Source organism: Chelonia mydas, chromosome 12 (assembly GCF_015237465.2).
Source record: "Chelonia mydas isolate rCheMyd1 chromosome 12, rCheMyd1.pri.v2, whole genome shotgun sequence".
NCBI classification, from domain to species: Eukaryota; Metazoa; Chordata; order Testudines; family Cheloniidae; genus Chelonia; species Chelonia mydas.
In genome coordinates, this window is record NC_051252.2 from 12140126 (window position 1) to 12163844 (window position 23719).

Consider the following 23719-nt stretch of genomic DNA (forward strand, 5'->3'; position numbering starts at 1 on the left):
ATCAAAAAATAATGAGAGAAGCTCCCAGAATCCCATTTACCTTAAGAGCTGTCACTCTGCACTTTTAGTTGTCATGGCAGTGTATGCTTTTTCATGAATTACCAGTGCTGTTTGTTTTTTCTTTTATCAGTCATCAGTCTATCAGCTGGGCCATTCATAACGATTTTTGGCAGCTCATCAGGGGAGTTCAAAGCTATTGAATAGTGCCCTATCAACTCTCACACCTCATTGTGTGAAACTGTTTACCATGTTGCCTTTTTCTGTAAATATTACAAGCAGTGCACTAAAAGGATAGATGCGTGAAAAAGAAATGGCTTAACCTTGCAGCAGTTAGCTGAGATGGCAGTTTGTGTTGACTGATAATTCACAAGTCCTTGGGTTTCCGTTACTTTGCTAAATAACATGTAGACATTCTGCTTTGAAGTCTTGTATATGATAGTTAATTAAACAACATTTAATTTGGCTTAACATTTGTGTCAGTTTTGTGAAAGTGAGACTCGATAATTAGGGAATACAGATCAGGTTTCTGTCAGACTTATAACCTCTCACTCTAATTTAATGCTTACTTCTACAGTGCAATGTCACACTTGGTGTGCAGAATTTTTTTCCACTGTCTTTTACGCTTGGCTAGTAACAAAGTTGCCCATATTACACAACTGACAGCAAATGGAATCATTCACATAGATGTAAGGGTGTATGATTTGCCAGTATTTAACAGGAAATTCACCCATCAAAACAGATTACGTTTTTGGAATCCGTGTAAATAATACGATCCTGTGCTTTTTGGCAAGCATGGAATTTAGGTAGCACTATTCTGTATTTCTAAGGGACCCACTACAATTTGTATTTCTAATAGACGTTTATATGGAAACATGGCACAGAATGAATGGCTTGTCATTAGAGGGCACTTTTCTGTATATTTGAGTCGGTTTCAAATACTGATTTACTTTCAGTCGAAAAATATAGGTGGGATGATGCTGCTGTTTACTGGAGGTGGATGCACAGGACATCAAACACAGTAATAGAATCATGTTTTCTACCATCTTATATTAATGTGGCTAATCTGTCTAGAGTGGGGGAAAAAAAAACCCTCCCAAATATCAAGGGAAGTTGATTGATCATACTGTTCATTAAAGCCACCCTTGTCGTGTGTTTTTTTTTTTAAATTAGTTCTGAGCTGGTGGTCAAATCCAGCAATACAGTCATTCGTGTTTTATTTGTCTTAACAAATTTTCTGGGGATAGACCACACGTTCCTTTAAAAGGAAATGGCGCAATGCCATAGTTTTAGTCCCCCTTTTCCTGTCTCCTAGCACAAAAGAAGGTATCGGGGTTATGCTCTTTGTGTGGGTAGGTCAGTTATCTCACAAAGGCTGGGTGCTGCAACTAGATTGGTTTCACTAGTTAGAACGGGGTACAGGCAGTTTGTCTCCAATGAGTGGCCACCTCACTACTACTACTACACTCGTATCAAGCTTATATTGATTACACTCCATGAATTAAGGGCTCCTAAAATACTGAACTAGCTGGTAAATTTTTCCACTCTGAATTAGGATGTTCTGAGACCCACAAATGGATCTTGCATGGGGAGAATATATTAAAGCTAAGCAAAAGCCATACTTAAGAATCCAAAGGCCCCACTAACCAGGCTATGGAGATCACTCAGCTGAGAGAAGTTTTAACGAACTGGCATCATGTTGTTTTTTTTTCTCTTCTGTGATACCATTTTGAGACTTCCTGCTTTGTAGTTGATAATTGTGAATGACACATGACAAAAGGAAGGGGCAGCATGATTTAGTGGACAGAGGACTGGAGTGGGAGTCAGGATAATTCTATTCTTTGCCTCTACCACTGGCCTGGGTGACTGTAGCCATGTCGCTTCACCTCTCTGTGCCTCCATTTCCCTACCTGTAAAATGGGGACAATAATTACTTTCCCCTTTAAGACCTATGGATGAAAACCCCTCAATAAAAGCGAAGAATTTATTTTCATTTTATTTTGTCTGTGCAGGTAGTATTCGGATTCAGATTTTATTTATTAAAAACTGAAAAATATTCCCCAAGGCACTTGATGTTAAAGAATAATGCCTTTAGGGATATCTACAGTGGTCTGGGAAGTACCAAGAAGATAAAACAGATGGGGAAAATAATTTTAAAATAGATCATTTAAAACTTATTTCACACTGAAATAGTCCCTTGAACCTGGCTAAGTGGGGCACTGAGCAGAGAGAAAGGTGCTTAACTGGCTTTGTTTTAGCTTTGATGTTCCGGAAGGGCTCCTTGAGACAAGTGTCTTAAAAAACATATAGAAAACACAGATTTTAACTTGCTGCCACACGCTGAATAAACTATATATAGCACAGGGACCAGAACTCATGATTTCCATCTCCAAAAACAGCCACCTCGTACTTGAGTTTAAGGGCAATCTCTGTTAGCTCATGAGCAGTAGTACAAAGGCTACTAGAAGATGAGGCAATTTCAGATAAACTCTTGACTATGCCTGATGTATTGCATTCCGCATGAGGAAATCATGGCATGCAACGAGTGCAATATATAACCCAGTTAAGGCAGAGCTTGTTCTCTGGTATCTGTTGTATGGCTCAAGCGTTCCATCTGACTGGCAGAAGCCAATCTACATCTGTGATTGTAAAAGTATGCAGTTAGTTGACTTTTGTGGTGTCTGTCTGAGCATCTGTTGATCAATACACAGTAGACAGGTGCAGCACCCTGATGAAATACTGTGCAGATGTAATATCTTGAATATACCTAGGTTGATACCATTCTTGGAAGTCCAAGATAGTAACTATGAGGCCAATTGTCAATGTCGGGGAGAAAAAAGGAACATTTATCCAGTACGTAGGTTTTAAACAGATTTGTAAACAACTTCTGTCGTCGACGTTGGGGGCAGATCCTCAGCTGGTATAAATTGGCAAAGCATCAGAATAGCTAGCATCTGGCACATGTCTTGAGATAAGACTCTCATAGCAGTGTGTGTTGTGGTTTCTGGAACCGACTCTGCGGTTTCCCAAAGACTGAGCTGTTTCATGAATATAGCCATACACTTGTGTGTTACGCAGTCAGCATGTGATCACCTGAATGACTTTAACTGGTATACATAATAAAATTAATGTAAGTTCATTGCATAACTTCATTAAAATGAAGTTCTAGGATTGTGTATGGACCCCTCTTCCTTTTCTCAAAGCTCTTGAAACCCTGCTTTGTGTGGAAATCAACATTATGTCATTTTAGTCACAGAACATTTCCCTTTTGTTATAATTATGTCCTGTGTCATCTGGATATTCATACTCTGCCAGTTTTTAAAAATAATGTCAAGTTATTTTTTAAAAGGCCAGAAGTAGAAACAATTAGCAAGTAGCGATTCAAATGAAATTATTTCTCTTTCTAATTAAAGGGCCAGATTACAATCTCTGATGTACAGGATGCATTACTGTGTAACTTGAAACAATGAATGCTGTGCTTGCACCCACAGGTACCACAATAGATTGTTTTTTTCAAGGTATGTGGGGGTGTGCTGTGCATTTTAAATTAGAAACTACTCAAAGTGGGAACCTAAAGACTCTCAGGATACAGCACACTAAAATATACGGGGGAGGAGGGAGAACAGTGCTCCAGTGAACATAATTTTGGGGGGGGAGGGGAAGCATTCAGAAAAAAAAATTGTGGCAGTGTAAAATTCTGTATATAAATACTCCTCTTATTAGCATTGTAGCAGTATAATATCAATATTATATCAACATTCCTTGCTAGACAGACAAGGTAATTCATTTACTGGATCAAATATCAAAGATCCATTGAGTTCAGTGTCCTGTCACTAATGGGGGCCAGCACCAGGTGTTTTTGAGGAAGGTACATAAAACCCTTCAGTAGGCAGCTATGGGGTAATTTTCTGGTCTTCATGGTATTAATGACAGTATGTTTGAAATTTATGATAGTTATCCTTGATGAGGCTGATCAGGTATATCCAAAATTATTATTATAGGATATATACTGATTTTTTTGTAAAGGGTTTCTGTGTATTGTTAAATAGGTCATGAAAATGGATTGGATGAACGTTGGTGTCGTAACTTTGCTTTGCAGCATCTTTTCCCTGAGAAAAGATACACACTTTGAAATTTCACCAACTTAGCCATCATGCTTTCTTAGGATTCTTTATGTATAAAATATAGTTCATGGCAAGCTAAAGGGAATCGGTGTCCTATTGAAAGACCCTTTCTGTCTTGTCTTTTCTTTGTTCAACAGGGAACAAAGTTTGTCATCCTAAGACACCAGACCTTTAATGAGGCTCAGGTAACCTCTGACAGTGCTTATGGTGCTAACAAAGAGTCCCTGTCAGCCTTTGTAGAAGACTTTGAGACTTCAATCAGCATTGACTTTCCAGAAGATGAGGAGTATGTTGGTGAAGTGCTAGGCTGTGGTTCTTCAGATATATCAGTTCATGGAAGAACAGAAGAAGCTCAGCATGCAGATGAAAAAGATGACAGAAACAGCAGTATCCCAGAAGTTGTGATCACGCAGGCAGATGAGGTGGGTGATAGACAATACCTGATATAAAATTCCTTTTTATCTTATCTGATTTGTATTCTTAGCTATGATCAGGAATACAGCATGTTGTTCCTAATTAATTCTTTAATTTTCTTTTATTTATGTTTTGCATTTAACAAAATTCTATTTCATGTTGGAAACTTCCTCCAACTAAAACCTGAAATGCATTGAAGACTACTTTCTTTAATCAGTGGCATTTTTAATCTTATTATATGGTCCTCAGAAATGAATTTCTTTGTATAGTAGAGTACATATTTAAATAAATTAGTGTTATCTGTGGTTATTTTGCCAACCATAATTTATATGCTTTTTAATTTTATCACAAAATAAAATCTCGTTTCTAATGTTCTGCACCATTTTTAGCATCATAGCAAATTACCTTGAAAAGAACTACAACACAGCCAATGAAATGGCTCACATGCATTTTTAAAAAGTAAAATGTATGTCAAATATTCAGCCTGATTAACTAATGAATCTTTCCAGCCTCTTGTATTGGGACACTTTTAGTCAATGTTTCAAAATTCATAGTTATATCAAAATTTGCAAAGTAAAATATTTGGTACAATATATCCATTTAGTACTTTGAAAAGTTCTAAAATACTGTGTTTTTTTTCCTCTTTTTATTGGTGATATATTGTAAAAAATACAGGTATAGTCCTTAATTTATTTTTTTTCACATACTTTAATTCAAACATAAAATTCATAGGAAGTAATGGCTGTTGGCAAAACATGTCAAGATTTTTTTTAAAGTAATATTTAAAGCCTGTATCTTGCAAAACACTCAGTGCTAAGTGCAGGGTTTGTCACTGCAAGTTGTCCCATTTGGGCCCTAAAACACTATTCAGATGAATCCCATAAGACTATTGACTTCCCCAATGTAAGCTTTAAATACGATCAAAATTCATTACAGTACTTTGTTCCAGCTAGATAATTTCCCTATTTATTCAAAGTAATCTTATAGTACTTTTGTTGTCCTTCATGTGGCTGAAGATTAAGTATTGGTATTGTTGTTAGATTTACCAGCAGCCTTCAATACTGTTGAACATGACGTGGTGCTGACTTTCCTGGAGGTGACCACAGAGTGGATGGGATTGCTTGTGGTAGACTCAGTTCCTTTTTTGATGGGAGTGCTTAAAGGATAGTGTGGGACAATTGCTTGTCCTCCCTGAGTGTCTTCCGTGTGGAGCCATGCGGTCCTCTTGTATGTTTCCTTTTGTTTAACATGTATATGGGGCCACTGGGGAGTTAGTGACATTACCCAGTGTACTAATAACATCCATTCTAGATGTACATCTCATCTGACCTAGATAGAGATGTCAGTTGCCTTTCCCAGTGACTGGCTGAGACTGAGGAGTGGATGAAGGCTAGCGGGCTGAGACAAAATCAGGGTAAAGAAAGGGTTAGTGATGGCTGGAAGATACAGTGAGGATAATATCTGGCTCCACTGGGTCTAGGGACATGGTTAGATCCGCAGCAGCTGCTAGAAGATCAGGTAACCCAAATAGCCAGTGTGGCTAAGTATCATCCATTAAATAAAAAACAAAACTTAAAAAGCAGAGAACAGCCGTAGTGTCCTCTGGCACCTGGTTCTCCTTTGGAGGGGTCTCCCCCAGATAGCCCAACTGGTCCTCACTCTCGGGGTCCTCTTGGATTCCTGTGTTGCTGTTGGGTGCCTACATAGCGACAACTACAAATATTGTTTTTGATCTATGATTAGCCTGAAGCCTTTGGTCTTGGCCACTTTTCCAGTCCTTCATGACCTTCGAGGCGGATTACTGCAATTTAGTGCACATCAGAATGTTATTTTTTAATTTATTTATTTTAACAGCTAGTCCAGAATGCATCAGCCATGTCAAGGCTTGTGAAAGTCCAGGGTGAAGCTTGTGAACGCAGGAGATGGCTTCTTGGCAGTAGGGCCCAGACTTCAGAAGTCATTACACAAGGTGATAAGTGACTGTGAATCTCATTGCCTTCAGAATAATGAATAAAATTCATTTAATCGAGTTAACTTTCTCACTACTGCAACTAAAAACAGCAATGAGAGAAGGAGGAAAAAGAGGTGAAGGCAAGAAGGAAGAGGAAGTGAACAGGAGGGTAGACAGGCCCACCGACAGAAATGCTTGGCCTCAGGGCCAGGGCTGCCCCGGGGGAGGGCAGCGGTGGAAGTGACAAATATGTCACTTCTGGGATTGCCTGCGGGGCCCGGAGCGGTCTCGCATGCCTAAGCGCTCTGTGGCCCACCCGGGTGATTTAAAAGGGCCGGGGGCCTACAGGCCATTTTAAATCACCCGGGCCCTTGGACAATTGCCCCCTTTGTCCTTCCCGTCAGCGGGCCTGTGGGTAGAGAACAACAAAAATAGAGAGGAGGCGGAAATAAATAAGGACTAAATAATAGAACTGTCAAGAGATTTAAAAAATGAATCACACGATTAATTGCGCTGTTAAACAATAATAGAATACCATTTGTTTAAATATATTTGGATGTTTTCTATATTTTCAAATATATTGATTTCAATTACAACACAGAATACAAAGTGTACAGTGTTCACTTTATATTTCTTTTTGATTACAAATATTTGCACTGTAAAAACAAAAGAAATAGTATTTTTCAATTCACCTAATACAAATACTGTAGTGCAATCTCTTTATCATGAAAGTTTAACTTACAAATGTAGAATTATGTACAAAAAAGACTGCATTCAAAAACAAAACAATGTAAAACTTTAAGGTCTACAAGTCCATCCAGTCCTACTTCTTGTTCAGCCAATCGCTCAAACAAGTTTTGGAGTTTTTTTACATTTTTAGGAGCTAATGCTGCCCACTTCTTGTTTACAATGTCACCTAAAAGTGAGAACAGACGTTTGCATGGCACTGTTGTAGCTGGCGTCGCAAGATAAACATGTACCAGATGCACTAAAGATTGATATGTCCCTTGCTGCTTCAACCAGCGTTCCAGAGAACATGCATCCATACTGATGACGGATTCTGCTCAATAATGATCCAAAGCAATGCAGACCAACACATGCTCTTTTTCATCATCTAAGTCAGATGCCACCAGCAGAAGATTGATTTTCTTTTTTGGTGGTTTGGGTTCTGTAATTTCTGCATCAGAGTGTTGCGCTTTTAAGACTTCTGAAAGCATGGTCCACACCTCATTCCTCTCAGACTTTGGAAGGCACTTCAGAGTCTTAAACCTTGGGTTGAATGCTGTAGCTATCTTAAAAATCTGGTATTGGAACCTTCTTTGTGTTTTGACAAATTTGCAGTGAAAGTGTTCTTAAATCAAACAACGTATGCTGGGTTGTCACCCAAGACTGCTATAACATGAAATATATGGCAGAATGAGGGTAAAACCAGGGAGCAGGAGACACACAATTCTCCTCCAAGGAGTTCAGTCCGTCACAAATTTAATAATTTTTTTTTAACAAGCATCATCATCATGGAAGCATGTCCTCTGGAATGATGGCCAAAGCATGAAGAGGAATACGAATGTTTAGCATATCTGGCACATAAATGCTGCAATGCCGGCTACAAAAGTGCCATGGGAATGCCTGTTCTCACTTTCAGGTGACATTGTAAGTAAGAAGCTGGCAGCATTAGCTCCCGTAAATGTAAACAGACTTGTTTCTCTTTGTGATTGGCTGAACAAGAAGTAGGACTGAGTGGAATTGTAGGCTCTAAAGTTTTAGTTTTTGGCTGTTTTGTTGTTGCGTGCAGTTATGTAACAAAAAAAAAATCTACATTTGTAAGTTGCACTTTCACAGAGATTGCACTACAGTACTTGTATGAGGTGAATTGAAAAATACTGTTTCTTTTGTTTGTCGCTTTTACAGTGAAAATATTTGTAATCAAAAGTAATATAAAGTGAGCACTGTACACTTTGCATTCTGTGTTGTAATTGAAATCAATATATTTGAAAATGTAGAAAAACATCCAAAAATATTGAATACATTTCAATTGGTATTCTATTGTTTAACAGTGCGATTAAAACTGCAATGAATTGAGATTAATTTTTTTGAGTTAATCACGTGAGTTAACTGATTGACAGCCCCACTAAATAAATAAATCCATCCCCCCGACAGCCCTAGACAGCTTCGGGGGAAAATTAGATATGCATATTATTTTTTGTTTTTTTGTATTGTATCTTCGGAAGTACTCAGGTGTTATGGTGATGGGCACTCTTATAGGAACCTGGACAGACAGATCTAAGTCAGGTAGAGTTAGGATCATTTAAGTGCCTGCCTCCCTCCCCCCCATATTCAATGCATAATTTACTATGTGAATTCCTAGAATGGTTTTATCATATACAGACCAGGCTAAAAGGAATTCTATAAATGTATAATAGCTGTACTTCATAGGAATGGACTATAGGTAATTTATGTAACTTAATATATTTTAAAGAGCTGGTTGGAAATTTTACATCAAAATAAAGGCTTTAATGGATTCAGAGAGAGAAATTAACAAATTCATGCAAACTAATTCCCACTTTGCCACGACTCTAGCAGTTCACACAATGCTTATCTACCGCAAGCCAAAAATACACAACTTCTTTACAGCACATAAGGAACATACTGTGCCCCTGCATTTCTGACCTAATCGCTATTGTCTTCTCATTTTCAAACTGGATCATCTTTTTTTTTTTTTTTTTTAAGGGCTCAACTAGAGTTCCCAACATTGTATTTAAAAAAGGACTGTTTTCTTAACACCTCTGCTCCATCCCTCCTCCCACTATTATTGTTTATTATATCATTAATAATACAATAAGCAATACTCACCTACATTCACCATCACTTCTTGCTGCTTTCTGAAGCACTCAGCAACTCCCAATCTTGTTGTACAGAGATGAAAAAATAAGGGACTGTTGGAAACCCTAGGCTCAACATTTTGCAGGGCTTCAACCCAGCCTCCAGCTGTGCCTGTGCACTGTAGTGCATCAACAGCTGACGTCTAATGTCTGCCAAAAAATACTTTCATGCACCAAAAAACTCATGTGGCACAGGTGTTTGATTTTTAACTCCTGTATTCAGAGATGTTTGCACACCAAAGTTTGCATAAACAGGTGTGTCTGTGTAGATTTGCACACTCAGAGTTGAAGACCTTGGTGCGAAACTTTGGCCCTGAAGTTCTGTGATGAATGTACATATGTTCATATCACAGCTCTCTATAGGGGAGAATATATTTTGGACCTCTAAAAAAATACATCTATATTCTGGGAGAGAGATCTGTTTCCCCTGCTGATTGGCTTAGTGGATTCCTGTGACTCCTAGGACTCCAAGGGTATGTCTACACTAAAAAATTAGGTCGAATTTATAGAAGTCGGTTTTTTAGAAATCGTTTTTATATATTTGTGTGTGTCCCCACAGAAAATGCTCTAAGTGCATTAAGTACATTAACTCGGCGGAGTGCTTCCACAGTACTGAGGCAAGCGTCGACTTCTGGAGTGTTGCACTGTGGGTAGCTATCCCACAGTTCCCGCAGTCTCCAGAAATGAGATTCAAAAGTTCGCAGTTCTTTTCCTGACTACCTGGCCAGTGCATCTGAGTTGAGAGTGCTGTCCAGAGTGGTCACAATGGAGCACTCTGGGATAGCTCCCAGAGGCCAATACCGTCGAATTGTGTCCGCAGTACCCCAAATTCGACCTGGCAAGGCCGATTTAAGCGCTAATCCACTTGTTGGGGTGGAGTAAGGAAATCGATTTTAAGAGCCCTTTAAGTCGAAAAAAAGGGCTTCATCGTGTGGATGGGTGCAGGTTTACATCAATTTAATGCTGCTAAATTTGACCTAAAGTCCTAGTGTAGACCAGGGCTAAGGGCTTGCCTACACTTACCGGATGATCAACGCTGAGGCGATCGATGCATCAGCAGTCAATTTAGCAGGTCTAGTGAAGACCCACTAAATCGACCGCTGATCTCTCTCCTGTACAGGAGTAGACAGGAGAGCGGTAAGTAGATCTAAGCTACGTCGATTTGAGTTACTCTATTCATGTAACTCAAATAGCGTAGCTTAGATAGACTTTTCCCTTTAGTGTAGACAAGGCCTTAGAGGAGAGCCAAAGGTGATAAACTCTATTTCCCATGCTGCCAACATGCAGTTCGCTGAGGACCATAGTGTCTGTGTGTATGTTTGCAGTCATGGATTATTAGAGTTCCATGCCCGTCCATCTCAAGCACTTTCTTTTGTTTGGACTCATAGGCGACACCATAATTTTATCAAAAGTATATGCTCAAATCCTATTGTTTAAATGATTCTTTTTTTCCTATCTTGCCAAGAAAATGCAGATTTGCAAACAAGCTAATCTCATATGTTGGCACATAGCTAATATCTTGTTCTATTAGTTATGAATGCTATTAATAGATTATTTTCTTTCATCTTCAGAGTAGGTGCCTGCTTTATCTGATGTATAAAGAATTATCATTTTCTCATTATTAAACATTTATGTAGTTGATATATCAATGTAATGTATACTTAATAAATTACATACAAAATAGATTGGATGTTACTGCACATGATATAAAGAATATATCTGTGTATGATCATCCAAATACACATGGGCACCAGAAATACAGCTGCTGAGACAGGAAATGATGTAATATTGTACATGTGGCACAAGTATATAACCTTCTCAGGGGCATGTGTTGAGTAATGTTTTACACAACACAAGATTCTCTAAACATTTTCTTTTCATTTCTGCAGTTGGTTCTAGACATGAGGAATCTGAGAAATTTGATTGTTTTTATTGCTGTTGCCTGACAGGCAAACTATTTAGAGCTGATTCAAATGTTAATAGTGGTAAGAACTGCTTACTTGCAAAACTTGTATATAAAGTAAACAGTTCTAGCATTATTCTGAGATATTAGTGGGGTCCAAAAATCACACCACTATCTGAAAATGACATACCTACTAACTAAGAATACTATTATTAAGAGAGACTGGAGGAAAACAAATATTACTCTGCCTTTTTTTTTTAGTTTACTTTTTGGATTGGACCCAACTTTGTGTTGTCAGTTTCATTGATTTTCCTGCACATTAAGAAGCACTTAATATTTTGTGGAATCTTAGTTGGTTTCCCATGCTGTTTGTATGGGTCTTTCACACAATGACAAGGGAAAGAACAATATTTCTTTTAAAAATGCAATTGTAAAACCTCAAAGGGTAGCAGGAGGTGTAGGGCCTGAAATTACTTTTTAACTCCTTGTTTAGTTATTTGTCCTCCTCCAGCACCTAAAGATCTCCAGGAACAGTGTGCTTTTAAGTTTTATTTGTTTGAACTCCAATTATTATGCCAAAGGCTGAAGCTCCAATGGTGTGTAGACACCACTGTATTTTAATGTTTCCAGAACATTTTTATAACCTATGACCAATTTGGTTCAAGAAATGGATAATTTTTGTGTGTTAGATTTTGAGGATTTGTCACAGGTGGGAATATTAAATCATGATTGGTATGGAGAAAGTGAATAAGGAAGTGTTGTTTACTCCTTCACATAACACAACCAGGTGTTACCTGATTAAATTAATAGGCAGCAAGTTTGAAACAAACAATAGGAAGTATTTCTTCACACAACGCAATCAACCTGTGGAATTCTTTGCCAGGGATGTTACAAAGGCCAAAACTATAACTTGGTTCAAAAAAGAATTAAATTGCACTCTGAAAATCAGGCCCTAGGTTTCTCAAGCTGGAAGATAGGTCCATCAATGGTATTAGTCGAGATGGTCTGTGATGCAACACCATTCTCTGTATCCCTAGCCTCTGACTGCCAGAAGCGAGGTGTGGGTGGCAGGGGATGGATCACTTGATAATTGCCCTGTTCTGTTCCTTCCCTCTGAAGCACTTGGCATTGGCCACACTCAGAAGGTGGGATACTAGTCTAGAAGGACCTCTGGTCTGACCCAGTGTAGTCGTTCTTATGTACTTTTCAAAGGAGTTATCCACCACGTTAATAACCTATGGGTTATTAAGAAATAAAATAGTTGTATGTGATTTACAATTACTAATTTAAATTAGAGTTTTTTAATTTCAAAATTAAAACATGTAATTCCTTCTCGATTTGGGGGAATTATGACTTTTTCGTGAGTGTGAATGCTGGTGTCTGACAGTTGCAAGTGTTGTATTTGCATCAAATATTCTTGCAAGGGTGAGGGGAAGAATTATAATTCCTCTTACTATAGAATCTGCATGCTCATGCTGTAGCAATGCTTCCTTTTTCCTATTATCACCTAAGTTTGTAATGGGAACTTGAGTTAATTCAAGGGCACTGGAGAAAACCAGCAATGATATTAGATTTCATTTGATTTTTGAAGTCATAGTAGTAACAATAAACACCATCTGGCTCTTATATAGCGCTTTTCATCAGTAGATCTGCAAGCACGTTACAAAGAAGGTAAGTTCAGATGGGAAACTGAGGCACAGGAAGGGAAGTGACCCGCCCAATGTCACCCAGCAGACCAGTGGCGGAGCCAGGAATTGAAGTCAGTTCTCCTGCTCACCAGTCCAGTGCTTCACCCATTAGGCCAGTGGTTTTCAAACTTTTTTTCTGGTGACCCAGTTGAAGAATATCGTTGTTGTCCATGACCCGACGGAGCTGGGGATGAGGGGTTTGGGGCGTGGGAGGGGCTCAGGGCTGGGGCAGAGGCCTGGGGGTGCAGGCTCTGGGGTGGGGCCGGGGTGAGGGGCTTGGGGTGCAGGAGGGGGCTCTGGGTTTTGCGGGGACTCAGGGCTGGGTATTGGGGCCCGGGGTTGGGGCATGGGCTTACTTTGGGTGGTTCCCAGTCAGCAGTGCAGCAGCGGGGGTGCTAAAGCAGGTTTCCGGCCTGTCCTGGCACTACAGACCACGCTGTGCCCCAGAAGTAGCCAGCAGCAGATTCAGCTCCTAGGCGGAGACGCACAAGCGCCACCCCTCACAGCTCCCAATAGCCGGAAACCAGCCAGAAAACAAGTAAGAAACCATATCAGAATCTGTACACCCTATCCTGGGCTTTCTAAAGGAAAGAAAAACTTCTACTCCAGAGCAAAGGATGACAATGCGAGTATGACAAAGAAACTCTACCATGCAGAGATGAGGATGCCAACTCTACCATGCAGAGAACTCAACTAAAGAGGAGAGTGTTGTGGGGAGCCCAATGCTCTGGGAGTTGAACTGAAAGGGAAGCAGACCAGCCTTGAAGGGACCATCTGTGACCGTCTCCTGTGGGGTTCAGGGCACCATAACTGTGTGAACTTTGGCAGCCTGTGAACATGGCTTCCAGCTCTCTCTCTCTCTCTCTCTCTCCCCCCGCCCACCCAGTCCTAGCACCACGTTTTCCCACTCTTTATTCGAATGGATGGAGCAAAGAGTCTCTTCTTCATTGGTGCAGAGAGCTGGTGGCTAAGTTCACAGGAACCTCTAGCTGAGTTGAAGGGCAGCTCTGAGAGAGAAAAAAGAATGGTGGGGAGCTGGGTTCAGCCCCTCCCAAGATAAGGCCCCACCATTTAAATAGATGTGTGTGTGGCTGAGCGTTTCCCTCACTCTAGCGAAGCTCCCCCCACTCCTCTGGATACTGCTAAATTGATGGAGTACTGCTAAAAGTAAGCTGCCATGGCTAATTTTCACCCCGCAGTCCTAATGGGCAACTTGATTTTTGCCTTTGGAATGTATCCAATATGATCCAAATGTCAGATATTTAAAGAAATGACCTTGGGGTTTCCTTGCAACATACCATAGAGAGTTTATTCTCCCTTCTGTGAGCTACTTGCTTCTTTTGTACATTGGTGACCAGACCAAAGGTATTAGGCAATTGAGTATCAGCCACATAAGCCTTGGTGTGGGTCAGCAAACCCAGCCAGTAACTCAGCCTAACAAATGCCAGCAAGATTGAAGGGGTTGCACTGGAATTAATTGCACGTTTGTTAATGGGTTTGTACTTTTGGAAAGAGGTCTCCGGGTTGAAAGGATGTCAATGTGACACACTTCTCAACCTTTGACTGTGCTTAATTTCAGAATGTAACAGAGGAAATCGTTGAATGACAGAAATGGATATCCTGTCCAGACGGAATCAATGGATAGGTAATGGAGCAAATGTACCTCCAGCACTGCCGCGAGTACATCTTTGCTGATGAACGTTGGCACGTCACGTGATTATGATAGCAGCATTGTAGTGGGGATTTTGTATCAAAGTAGCTAAGCATTTGTAGTCTGTTTACTGTTTCCCTATTTTATTCGCATTTCTTCTGGGTTACTACTGAAATTAGGGTGTTTCACTGCCCAGATCTCTTTTCTGATTGACACGTAGACATCTATCAGTGACCATCTAAATTTTGATTTGCACTGTTTGTAATAGTTTTCCTTTGTCCCCAGGTGAGATGGATTTCTCATTTCACACCTTGTTTACCTAACTTTGCATTCTCAGAGTCAACTGTTAGTGCTGAAATCTGCATACTAACACAGAATGGCTCGATACTCCTTCTACACCCTCTCAGTGAGGCCACCGCATTGGGGTGGGGGTTGGGTGGAGGAAGTGTGCTGGGATAGAGGGAACCAAATGCATTAGTCTTCCATCTGCATTAAGGGGGACTTCCCCAAGCAAGTAATAGGTTGGAGCCCATGGTGGAGGCTCAGTTCTCACCACCTCCTTGGTGGCTGCTGTTCTACTTTTCTGAACCAAAAAGGCTCCAGAACATTTTTGTTTATGCTGAGATTTCCAAAGGAGATGAAAGGAGTTAAGTGTCCAACTCCTATTGAAATGTATTGGGAGTTGGATACCTAATTCCTGTAGACTCCTTTGAATATCCCAGGCTTAACATGTAGTTCTCACTTCCTCCTCGCTTGAGGAAAGTATGTAACTACAGCCTAGAATCCATTCTCCTAATCTAGAAAGCCTAGCAGGCATATCGTTTTCATAAGACATAAGAATGGCTCTACTGGGTCAGACCAAGGGTCCATCTAGCCCAGTATCCTGTCTTCCAACAGTGGCCAGTGCCCGGTGCCCCAGAGGGAATGAACAGAACAGGTAATTGTCAAGTGCTCCATCCCCTGTCACTCATTCCCAGCTCCTGGCAAACAGCGTCTAGGGACACCATTTCTACCCATCCTGGCTAATAGCTGTTGATGGGCCAAGTCACCCAAGACTCTTTTTCATTGATAGGTGGATAATGTATAGGATTTCATTTGTAGCACTGATGTGATTTTTAAAAATTAGCAATCGTCTATTAAATTATAATATTTATAGTGCACAACAACACCTTTGTTATGACGCATTCTGCAGAACTTCAGTTACCTAAAACTGAGAGTTCTAAAAGTGATTTCAGAATCTCCTGTAGCTATTTATTTGTCTTGCTGATGTGTGGGGTGCGGATTATCATACGATGTTTTAACATGCTCTAACATATCATCAGATATGTGAAGAAGTGAGTTAATAATGTGAATGTCTGCTATCCTGCTGCTTTGTAAAACCATTCTTAATTTAATCCATACACTAAGCGCACTTTCCAGTTACAAAAATTTATGATATGTATCAGGCAGGAGTGAAACCGTGATACAGAATTGTGACTGATGTAAAACAGACATACAAAATGAGTAGCATTAGGACATTTACTTTGAAGTTTGTTAAAACCAGTAAAGTGATATCCACTTTAAGTGAAACCTGCTGTTAAAGATACCTACTGGATTTGGGGAACATTTTACTTTTGAACTTACTTCTTGCACTTTGCCTTCCCATTTACTATGTTTTGTGGCATTTGAGGCAGGCTGAAATAGCTGACCTACTCAGGTATCCATAGTATCTTTGCTTGTGGATAACCAGATATTTGAGCCCGTCTGGTACCTGGAAAAAGTGACATTTGAATATTTCTTATATGAAGAAGTTAACCAAATATTACTAAGAGGTTGAAATAAATAATGGTTTATCCACATTGAGCATATTTCTATAGATAATAAATATACAGAAATAGGAAAGGTAGAAGAAATCATTGAACACATTTAAAAATAGCCGTATTCGGACATGAAGTAAAAGAGAGACAAGAGGGGTCGGTCAGTCTGTCTGTCTATACACCCCCTTCCTTCTGTCCTATACAATTACTGTCTCTTACTTTGTTGTGTCCAAATCTATTGTGTGCTTGCGCTCGCTCTGTCCTATATTTCATCAATTCATATTTCTGTATATTGATTCTTCATCCTATGGCAATATACTGAATGCACTTCGTATATAATATAAAAATGATTTTTCTGCGTATATAATATACATGCCTGAAGAGTTCTTTTGTTCATCTCTTAGCAAAGTGAAACACTAAGTACTTCCGTACTTCCATTAAACACGATCCGTTTATTCCTAGTCAGTGGTACTGACTGTGTGTTCGGAGTATATGATGGATGGTGAACCACTTGGTTAAAGAATTTGATTTTTTTAAATGAAGTTTGAGTATGGCAGACTTCTCACTTAAAAGTAAAGTCAAAAGTTTTTGCTACCTGTAGAGTCTCAATCTCAGACCTTACCATAGACTTTATTTCCTCCTGTGCCACTGATACATCGCGCAGTCCGGTTGCTCACTAGTTGAGGTTCTACTTCCCAGGTGCTGCAAGTGCATTCAATATTCTGTCACTCTCTTTTGCAAGTTATTCCTTGGCCTTCCTAACTCTTTCCTTTCTTGGGCACCCAATTCAATGCTTGCTTAACATGTCTCCCATCTTCTGTACGGTGTACATGTCCCCACCACTTGAGCCTTCTTTCGTCAGATTTTGTAATATATCCTGTTAGAGCAGGGTATATTAATCAGAGAAATGACATAATTTGATCATTTAATGTAGGTTGAAAAGATTTGCTTGTCAAAGCCTGCCTTATTTTATTGTATGTTAAAGATCATAACATAAATTCTTCCTTTGAACAGATTCAGTGGTTATGCAGTTTGCAGACAGTTTTTAGTGTAGAGTCTAATTTTCCTTACAGCAGTGTTTTCTGATTCATAATCAAATTTGATTATTTTCTAGGAAGAGTTGCAAACCACACTATACTACTTGCTAAGAGAACATATCAATTATATTCCAGGGGGCAGAGTACTTTCTGGCCTGGTGCTTGCCAATAGAGGTCCGAGTGGGGTTTATGGTTCTGAGAGCATCTCCAGCTACTCCATGGGTTTTCAGTGAAGTGGAACCTCCTACTTGAGCAAATAGATGGAAATAGCTTTGTGAGCTAATGTCCGAGTTAATATGTTTCTGACAATTTGTGATAATAACCATAGCTTTTACATATCATTCTATCTATGGCACGCGCCCCCAGAACTGTGGTTATCACATATACAACTGAAAATTGAAGGAAAGCAGTAGAAAGCTGGGATGAATACTGCAACCCCATCCCCAAACTCCAAAAGCATTGCCACAGGTATTCACTTCAACTTACAAATAATTGTATTTAATCTGTGCTGGCATCTGTGAATGTTTGAGAGAGAGAATTTATGCTTGCACACTTGGACATTTGCACTGGAATTGCACTAGTGGCATGGCATGTTTTGAAATAGAACACTGCTGGACACAGCAGGGTCAGGGTTCCCAAACCACCTCACCTGGGTCCTGCCGTGGAAGGAATTCAACCAGACAAATGTCACATTTCATGACTAGTTAGTTGATGTGAAGGTAATGAGAATTTAAGTGTACCACAATAAATACATTTTTTTTTCTTGGAATGACAAATCGGGCATAGTCTGTTTGGCCCCAAAAGATAAAGATTAAACATTCCTAAATTTACCAATCTTTCTTTATCTGCTGTGACTCCCTCCCAATGCAAGATTCACAGCTCCTGTGGCTTCTTCAAGCCTTCTTCCTGATTCGAACAGTTATGTTCACAGAGTCCAGTACTATATGACTTGCATGACCAGTCAGAATTTACTGATGCAGCTCAAATGGTTCGCATCAAAAACAAAGAGTTCATGATCAATCAGAGAGAAAATAATTTGCAAGAAAATTTTTCAAGTAATTTAGAATGAGTCAAAGAGGAAATGGTGGCCAGTTTATTCTATGGGCAGAAAAAGAGGCCAAATTCACTGAATTACTTGCTGCAAATTAATTTTGTAGTCCTAGTAAGCAGTGTGGATGGTAAGTATCACACATGCAGCTAAAAACTCTTACTGCACTGTGGTCTGATAAATGAATCCAGGTCTAAATGGGTTGGGAGTAAAGCTAACTCCAAATTGGTGCTGCAACTCAAATCCTTTTCTGTACAGTGCTGTTTATTTCTTGAGGACAGTTGGTTGAAAGGATATGGGCCAATCAGAATTGACAGAGTGGAAGATAATCTGTTGTGCTATGAATGACATGAAATTTGATCACTTTGTGACAAGAACAGGACCCCCTTCGATTTACTTTAGATCACACATTTTCTCTCCTGTGCATATCCTCAGAAAGCTGCTGAATAACTTTTTCAAGAAGAGTATATGACGAAGAGTGCAGCCCTGGGGAGAAAAGCAGCCAGACGTATGCCTGCTTTGCTGGAATGCCCATTTAAAGGCTATGGCATTTCACATGTGTGGACTTCATTGTGCAGATTAAGAATTTGTCTGATTCCAAAGTTTGCTATGGCTGCCCAGTGTAAGGGGAATCCTCAGGTGCCACAGAATCTGTGCAGCAACTCAACTCCATCTCTCCTTCTGGCCCCCGGAGATCTGGTCCATCAGAAAGAGGCATGGCCTTGGTGATCCTTTGTCCTGGTGGTGCATGGTTACTGGAAAGGCCTCTTGGGGCTGATGACAACTGATGAAACTTAGAGGAGTCCTGAACCTTGAAGCCACCTTTGCTTATTCACCCCACTCAACCTTCATATCTTTCCTTTAAGGCCCAAATTTAGAGCTGTATTCCAGCCCTGTTCTGACACTCCACTCAAGGGGACTGGACCGCCTTTGGATCCTCTAACCAGGGAGTTCCCCTGGCTCAGGAGTTCTCTAAGTGGCACAGGACTGTCAGAATGTCCCCACACCACCAGGCTTCTGACAGGACCTTGGTGAAAGGGTGTATTGGGGTTGTGGTAAGGGCTGTAATGGGACGTGGGGTGGGGGTGGAAACAGAGGGTTCTAGCATTTCTGGACTTCTGGATAGTCCTTTGGACTTACTAAGGCTGCTCCAGCCTATGCGGGGGCTAAACTGGCCCCAGAATTGTGGAGGTGCAATGGTGCCATCCTTGGTTTATCTCCTACCTGGGGTGCATCTACTGAGCTGTCTCCTGAAAGATGCAGCCCCCACCCCTGGCCCCCAAAAGCCTCTGATGCTTTTAATGCTAGCACGCATTTCTCAGCAGTCATACATTAGCATCATAATCCTGGGTTACTAATTGCTTTCCCTCCTTGCATCCGTTAGGCTCTGTAACTGCTTGAAATAGTCAAAAAAGGCATTTATGTTCTGTGAAAAATTTCAGGAAAATGAAATTTTGTTGGGTTTTTGGTTATGGAAAACTGAAACTTTCAGTTTTGGTTGCCAAAAAATTTAAAAAAATTATTTAAAAACTCAGTCTTTACAAAACCAGAAATTTTCTTTCAAAAAAGCCATTTTTGTAAAAATTTTCAGCCCTGCTAGCCTTGCTTTCCCCTTGAGTTTCTTGAGCTTTTAATATTTTCCTTCTTTGCCTACAACTAAATAAGGAATGTAAAGGAATAGGCCCATGAGAAACTTGCTCTAGAATTAGATGTCTAGAGGTGTTATAAAGCCCAGTATCTCTTCATGTAATCTCTGCAAGTTTTTACTTTTGTTCTCAACAAGTCAGTTTAGTGATGATGGGAAAACACTGAATCCAGCGAGGATTGTGTGGTGTGGGGGAGGGAGGGCGGGCGGGGTTTGGAGGATATCAACTATGATGCTTTCAAGTGTTGTCCTTTTGACCAGTACCTCAGGGACACAAACCAGAGCTGCTGTAGGAGTGACTGGCATGTCTTTCCTTATGTTAAGTCTTCACAAACATTAATGAGTTTATTTTCACAATATCTCTGTGAGGTGAGGGGAGAGTCTTATTCTCATTTTACAGGTGAGGAACTGAGGCATGGCTGAGATTAAGGTAAAAAGTACCCATTAATTTGGAGTGTCAAATTTGAGATGCCTAGGACCTAATTTTTTTCAGAATATTTAGCATTAAATAGCCCTTTATGTTTGAAGTAGAGCTGCCATAGACTTCACTTGCAGCTGTGAGTGCTCAGCACATCTTCAAATCATACCCCAGGGCCTCAAGTCGGGCACTCAGAAAATGTACACACAATGTGAAGTTTGATTTAAGTGACTTGCTTAGCAGGAGATAGGATTCCTATGTCTGAAGCAGGGATAGAAGCCATTATTCCAGAGGAGCATTCAGATCTCTTAACCATGAGACCATCCTTTCTCTTCTGGCAGCTCCATGCCTCATTCACTAATTCTGCAATGAATGAAGCAGGGATCCTACAGCCAAGTCTCCACACAACTTAGATTCCAGAGAATGTTTGTCCTGTGCACTGAATGAGGCATAGATGCTGTGGGGGGAAAAAATTAATTGAAGACTGTATCATAACGCATATGAACTAGGGAGATTAATTAAGGTTGCTCAGGCAACCTTAATTTTGGCATTTCCTAACTTTTGATTGCTTGACTTTGCAATCTTAATAAATTATACCTTACAAGGCATATCTTGTACAACAATTAATAAAATAGTGTACAGGGTGCGAACATGGGTGTATTCTATCACACCCACAAACAGGCTTATGAACTCTTTCAGTACATACAACACTAATGTATGCTTTGCATTGTCAAAGACATAAAGACTAGGGCTAAAATTTTCAAAAGTGCTTGTCCCATTTTTAAAAGGGTCTTTGATTTCTAATGGAATTTAGGTTTCTTAAGTGCTTAAGTCAATTTTAAATGTGTCATGCTCTTAAGTCACGTAGGCACTTTTGAAAATGTTACCCTAGATGTATAAATTGAAAGCGTTTGTAAGTGGTCAGAGTTATGGTTCTTTGTTCAGTGCAGAAGCTGAATATCAGATGCTTGGCATTGTCCATTCAATGGGAGCCCAGTTATTCCAATACTTAAAGCTTTTGAAAATGCTTTCTTAAATGCTCAGATTGTAAGAATATTGGAATTTTATATAAATTTACCTCACCAGGTCTTTCCATACTTCTTTAATTAGGATTTTTAAATACTTACCTTTATATAGTTTGTATAAAAGATATTAATCTATGATGAAAGAAACAACACAGAAATAACACCTTCCTTGGTGATTCCCTGAACCCTACTAACTCAGAGTTGGACTTTCATAGAATTTTCCCAGCATGCCTTTCTCAGGCTGGCCCTTTAAATTTGGTCATCTTAAAATGACCATTTTGCAATTGGCTTCTACATCTGTTTCCAGCTGGTAAAAAAAAAAAAAAATACCTTTTATGTAGGGCTGTCAAGCAATTAAAAAATTGATTTGTGATTAATCACACGAATAAACAGTAATAGAAATACCATTTATTTAAAGATTTTTGGATGTTTTCTACATTTTCAAATATATTGATTTCAATTACAGCACAGAATACAAAGTATGCAATGCTCACTACATATTTATTTTTGATTACAAGTATTTTTACTGTAAAAAAAACAAAAGAAATGATATTTTTCAATTCACCGAATACAAGTACTGTAGTGCAATCTGTTTATCTTGAAAGTTGAACTTAAAAATGTAGAATTATGTATCAAAAAAACTGCATTCAAAAATAAAAACAATGTAAAATATAGAGCCTGAAAATCCACTCAGTCCTATTTCTTGTTCAGGCAATTGCTCAGACAAACAAGTTTGTTTACATTTGTAGGAAATAATGGTGCCAGCTTCTTGTTTACAATGTTATCTGAAAGTGAGCACAGGCATTTGCCTGGCATTGTTGTAGCCGGGTGGCAAGATCTTTATGTGCCAGATGCGCTAAAGATTGATATGTCCCTTGATGCTTCAACCGCCATTCCAGAGGACATGCATCCATGCTGATGTTGGATTCTGCTCGATAACGATCCAGAGCAATGTGGACCAACGCATGTTCTTTTTCATCATCTGAGTCAGATGCCACCAGCAGAAGGTTGATTTTCTTTTTTGGTGGTTTGGGTTCTGTAATTTCCGCATTGGAGTGTTGTGCTTTTAAGACTTCTGAAAGCATGCTCCACACCTTGTCCCTCTCAGATTTTGGAAGGCACTTCAGATTTTTAAACCTTGGGTCGAGTGCTGTAGCTATGTTTAGAAATCTCACCTTGGTACCTTCTTTGTGTTTTGTCAAATCTGCAGTGAACGTGTTCTTAAAATGAACAACATGTGCTGGGTCACTATCCGAGACTGCAATAACATGAAATATATGGCAGAATGCAGGTAAAACAGCAGGAGACATACAACTCTCCCCCCCAAGGAGTTCAGTCACAAATTTAATTAACGCATTCTTTTTTTAACGAATGTCATCAGCATGGAAGCATGTCCTCTGGAACAGTGGCCGAAGCATGAAGGGGAATATGAATATTTAGCATATCTGGCACGTAAATACCTTGCAATGCTGGCTACAAAAGTGCCATGCAAATGCCTGTTCTCACCTTCTGTGACATTGTAAATAAGAAGAGGGCAGCATTATCGCCTGTAAATGTAAACAAACTTGTTTGTCTGAGAGATTGGCTGAACAAGAAGTAGGACTGAGTGGACTTGTAGGCTCTGAAGTTTTACATTGTTTTGCTTTTGAGTGTAGTTATGTAACAAAAAAAAATCTACATTTGTATGTTGCACTTTCACGACAAAGATTGCACTATAGTACTTGTATGAGGTGAATTGAAAAATACTATTTTATCATTTTACAGTGCAAATATTTGTAATAAAAACATACACTTTGATTTCAATTACAACACCGAATATAATATATATGAATGTAGAAAAACATCCAAAATATTTAATAAATTTCAATTGGTATTCTATGGTTTAACAATGTGATTAAAACTGCGATTAATCATGATTAATTTTTTATCATTAATTTTTTGAGTTAATTGTGTGAATTAACTGCGATTAATTGACAGCCCCACTTTTTTGTTTTCCCCTGGTTTTGCATCGCTTATTCTTAATCAGCAGGGTCACTAGACAATCGAGGTGCTAAAGCAGCACTCAAGGAAGATAAGGCTGTTGCAGAGAAGCTAAGTGAATTCTTTGCATCAGTCTTCACTGCAGAGGATGTCAGAGAGATTC

The 23719-nt window shown here is 39.5% G+C and overlaps 1 protein-coding gene across 7 annotated transcripts in view; it reads left to right on the forward strand.

Annotated features, from left to right (window-relative positions):
• The window catches only part of LOC114021240, a 137350-nt gene that overhangs the window by 45510 nt on the left and 68121 nt on the right, over nt 1-23719 (forward strand). For 2 of the 7 annotated variants that reach the window (XR_006285161.1, XM_043526166.1), the window contains exons 2-3: nt 3411-3488; nt 4259-4543. Coding sequence is in view for 3 of the 7 variants with exons in the window: in XM_043526166.1 (XP_043382101.1) it covers nt 3468-3488; nt 4259-4543 (306 nt within the window). In the remaining 4 variants the exon portion in view is untranslated. Of the gene's footprint in view, nt 1-3410; nt 3516-4258; nt 4544-14535; nt 18175-23719 lie in introns of those variants that run through there. The other 5 variants (XR_006285160.1, XR_005222215.2, XM_037877567.2 and 2 more) reach the window with 4 other exon arrangements.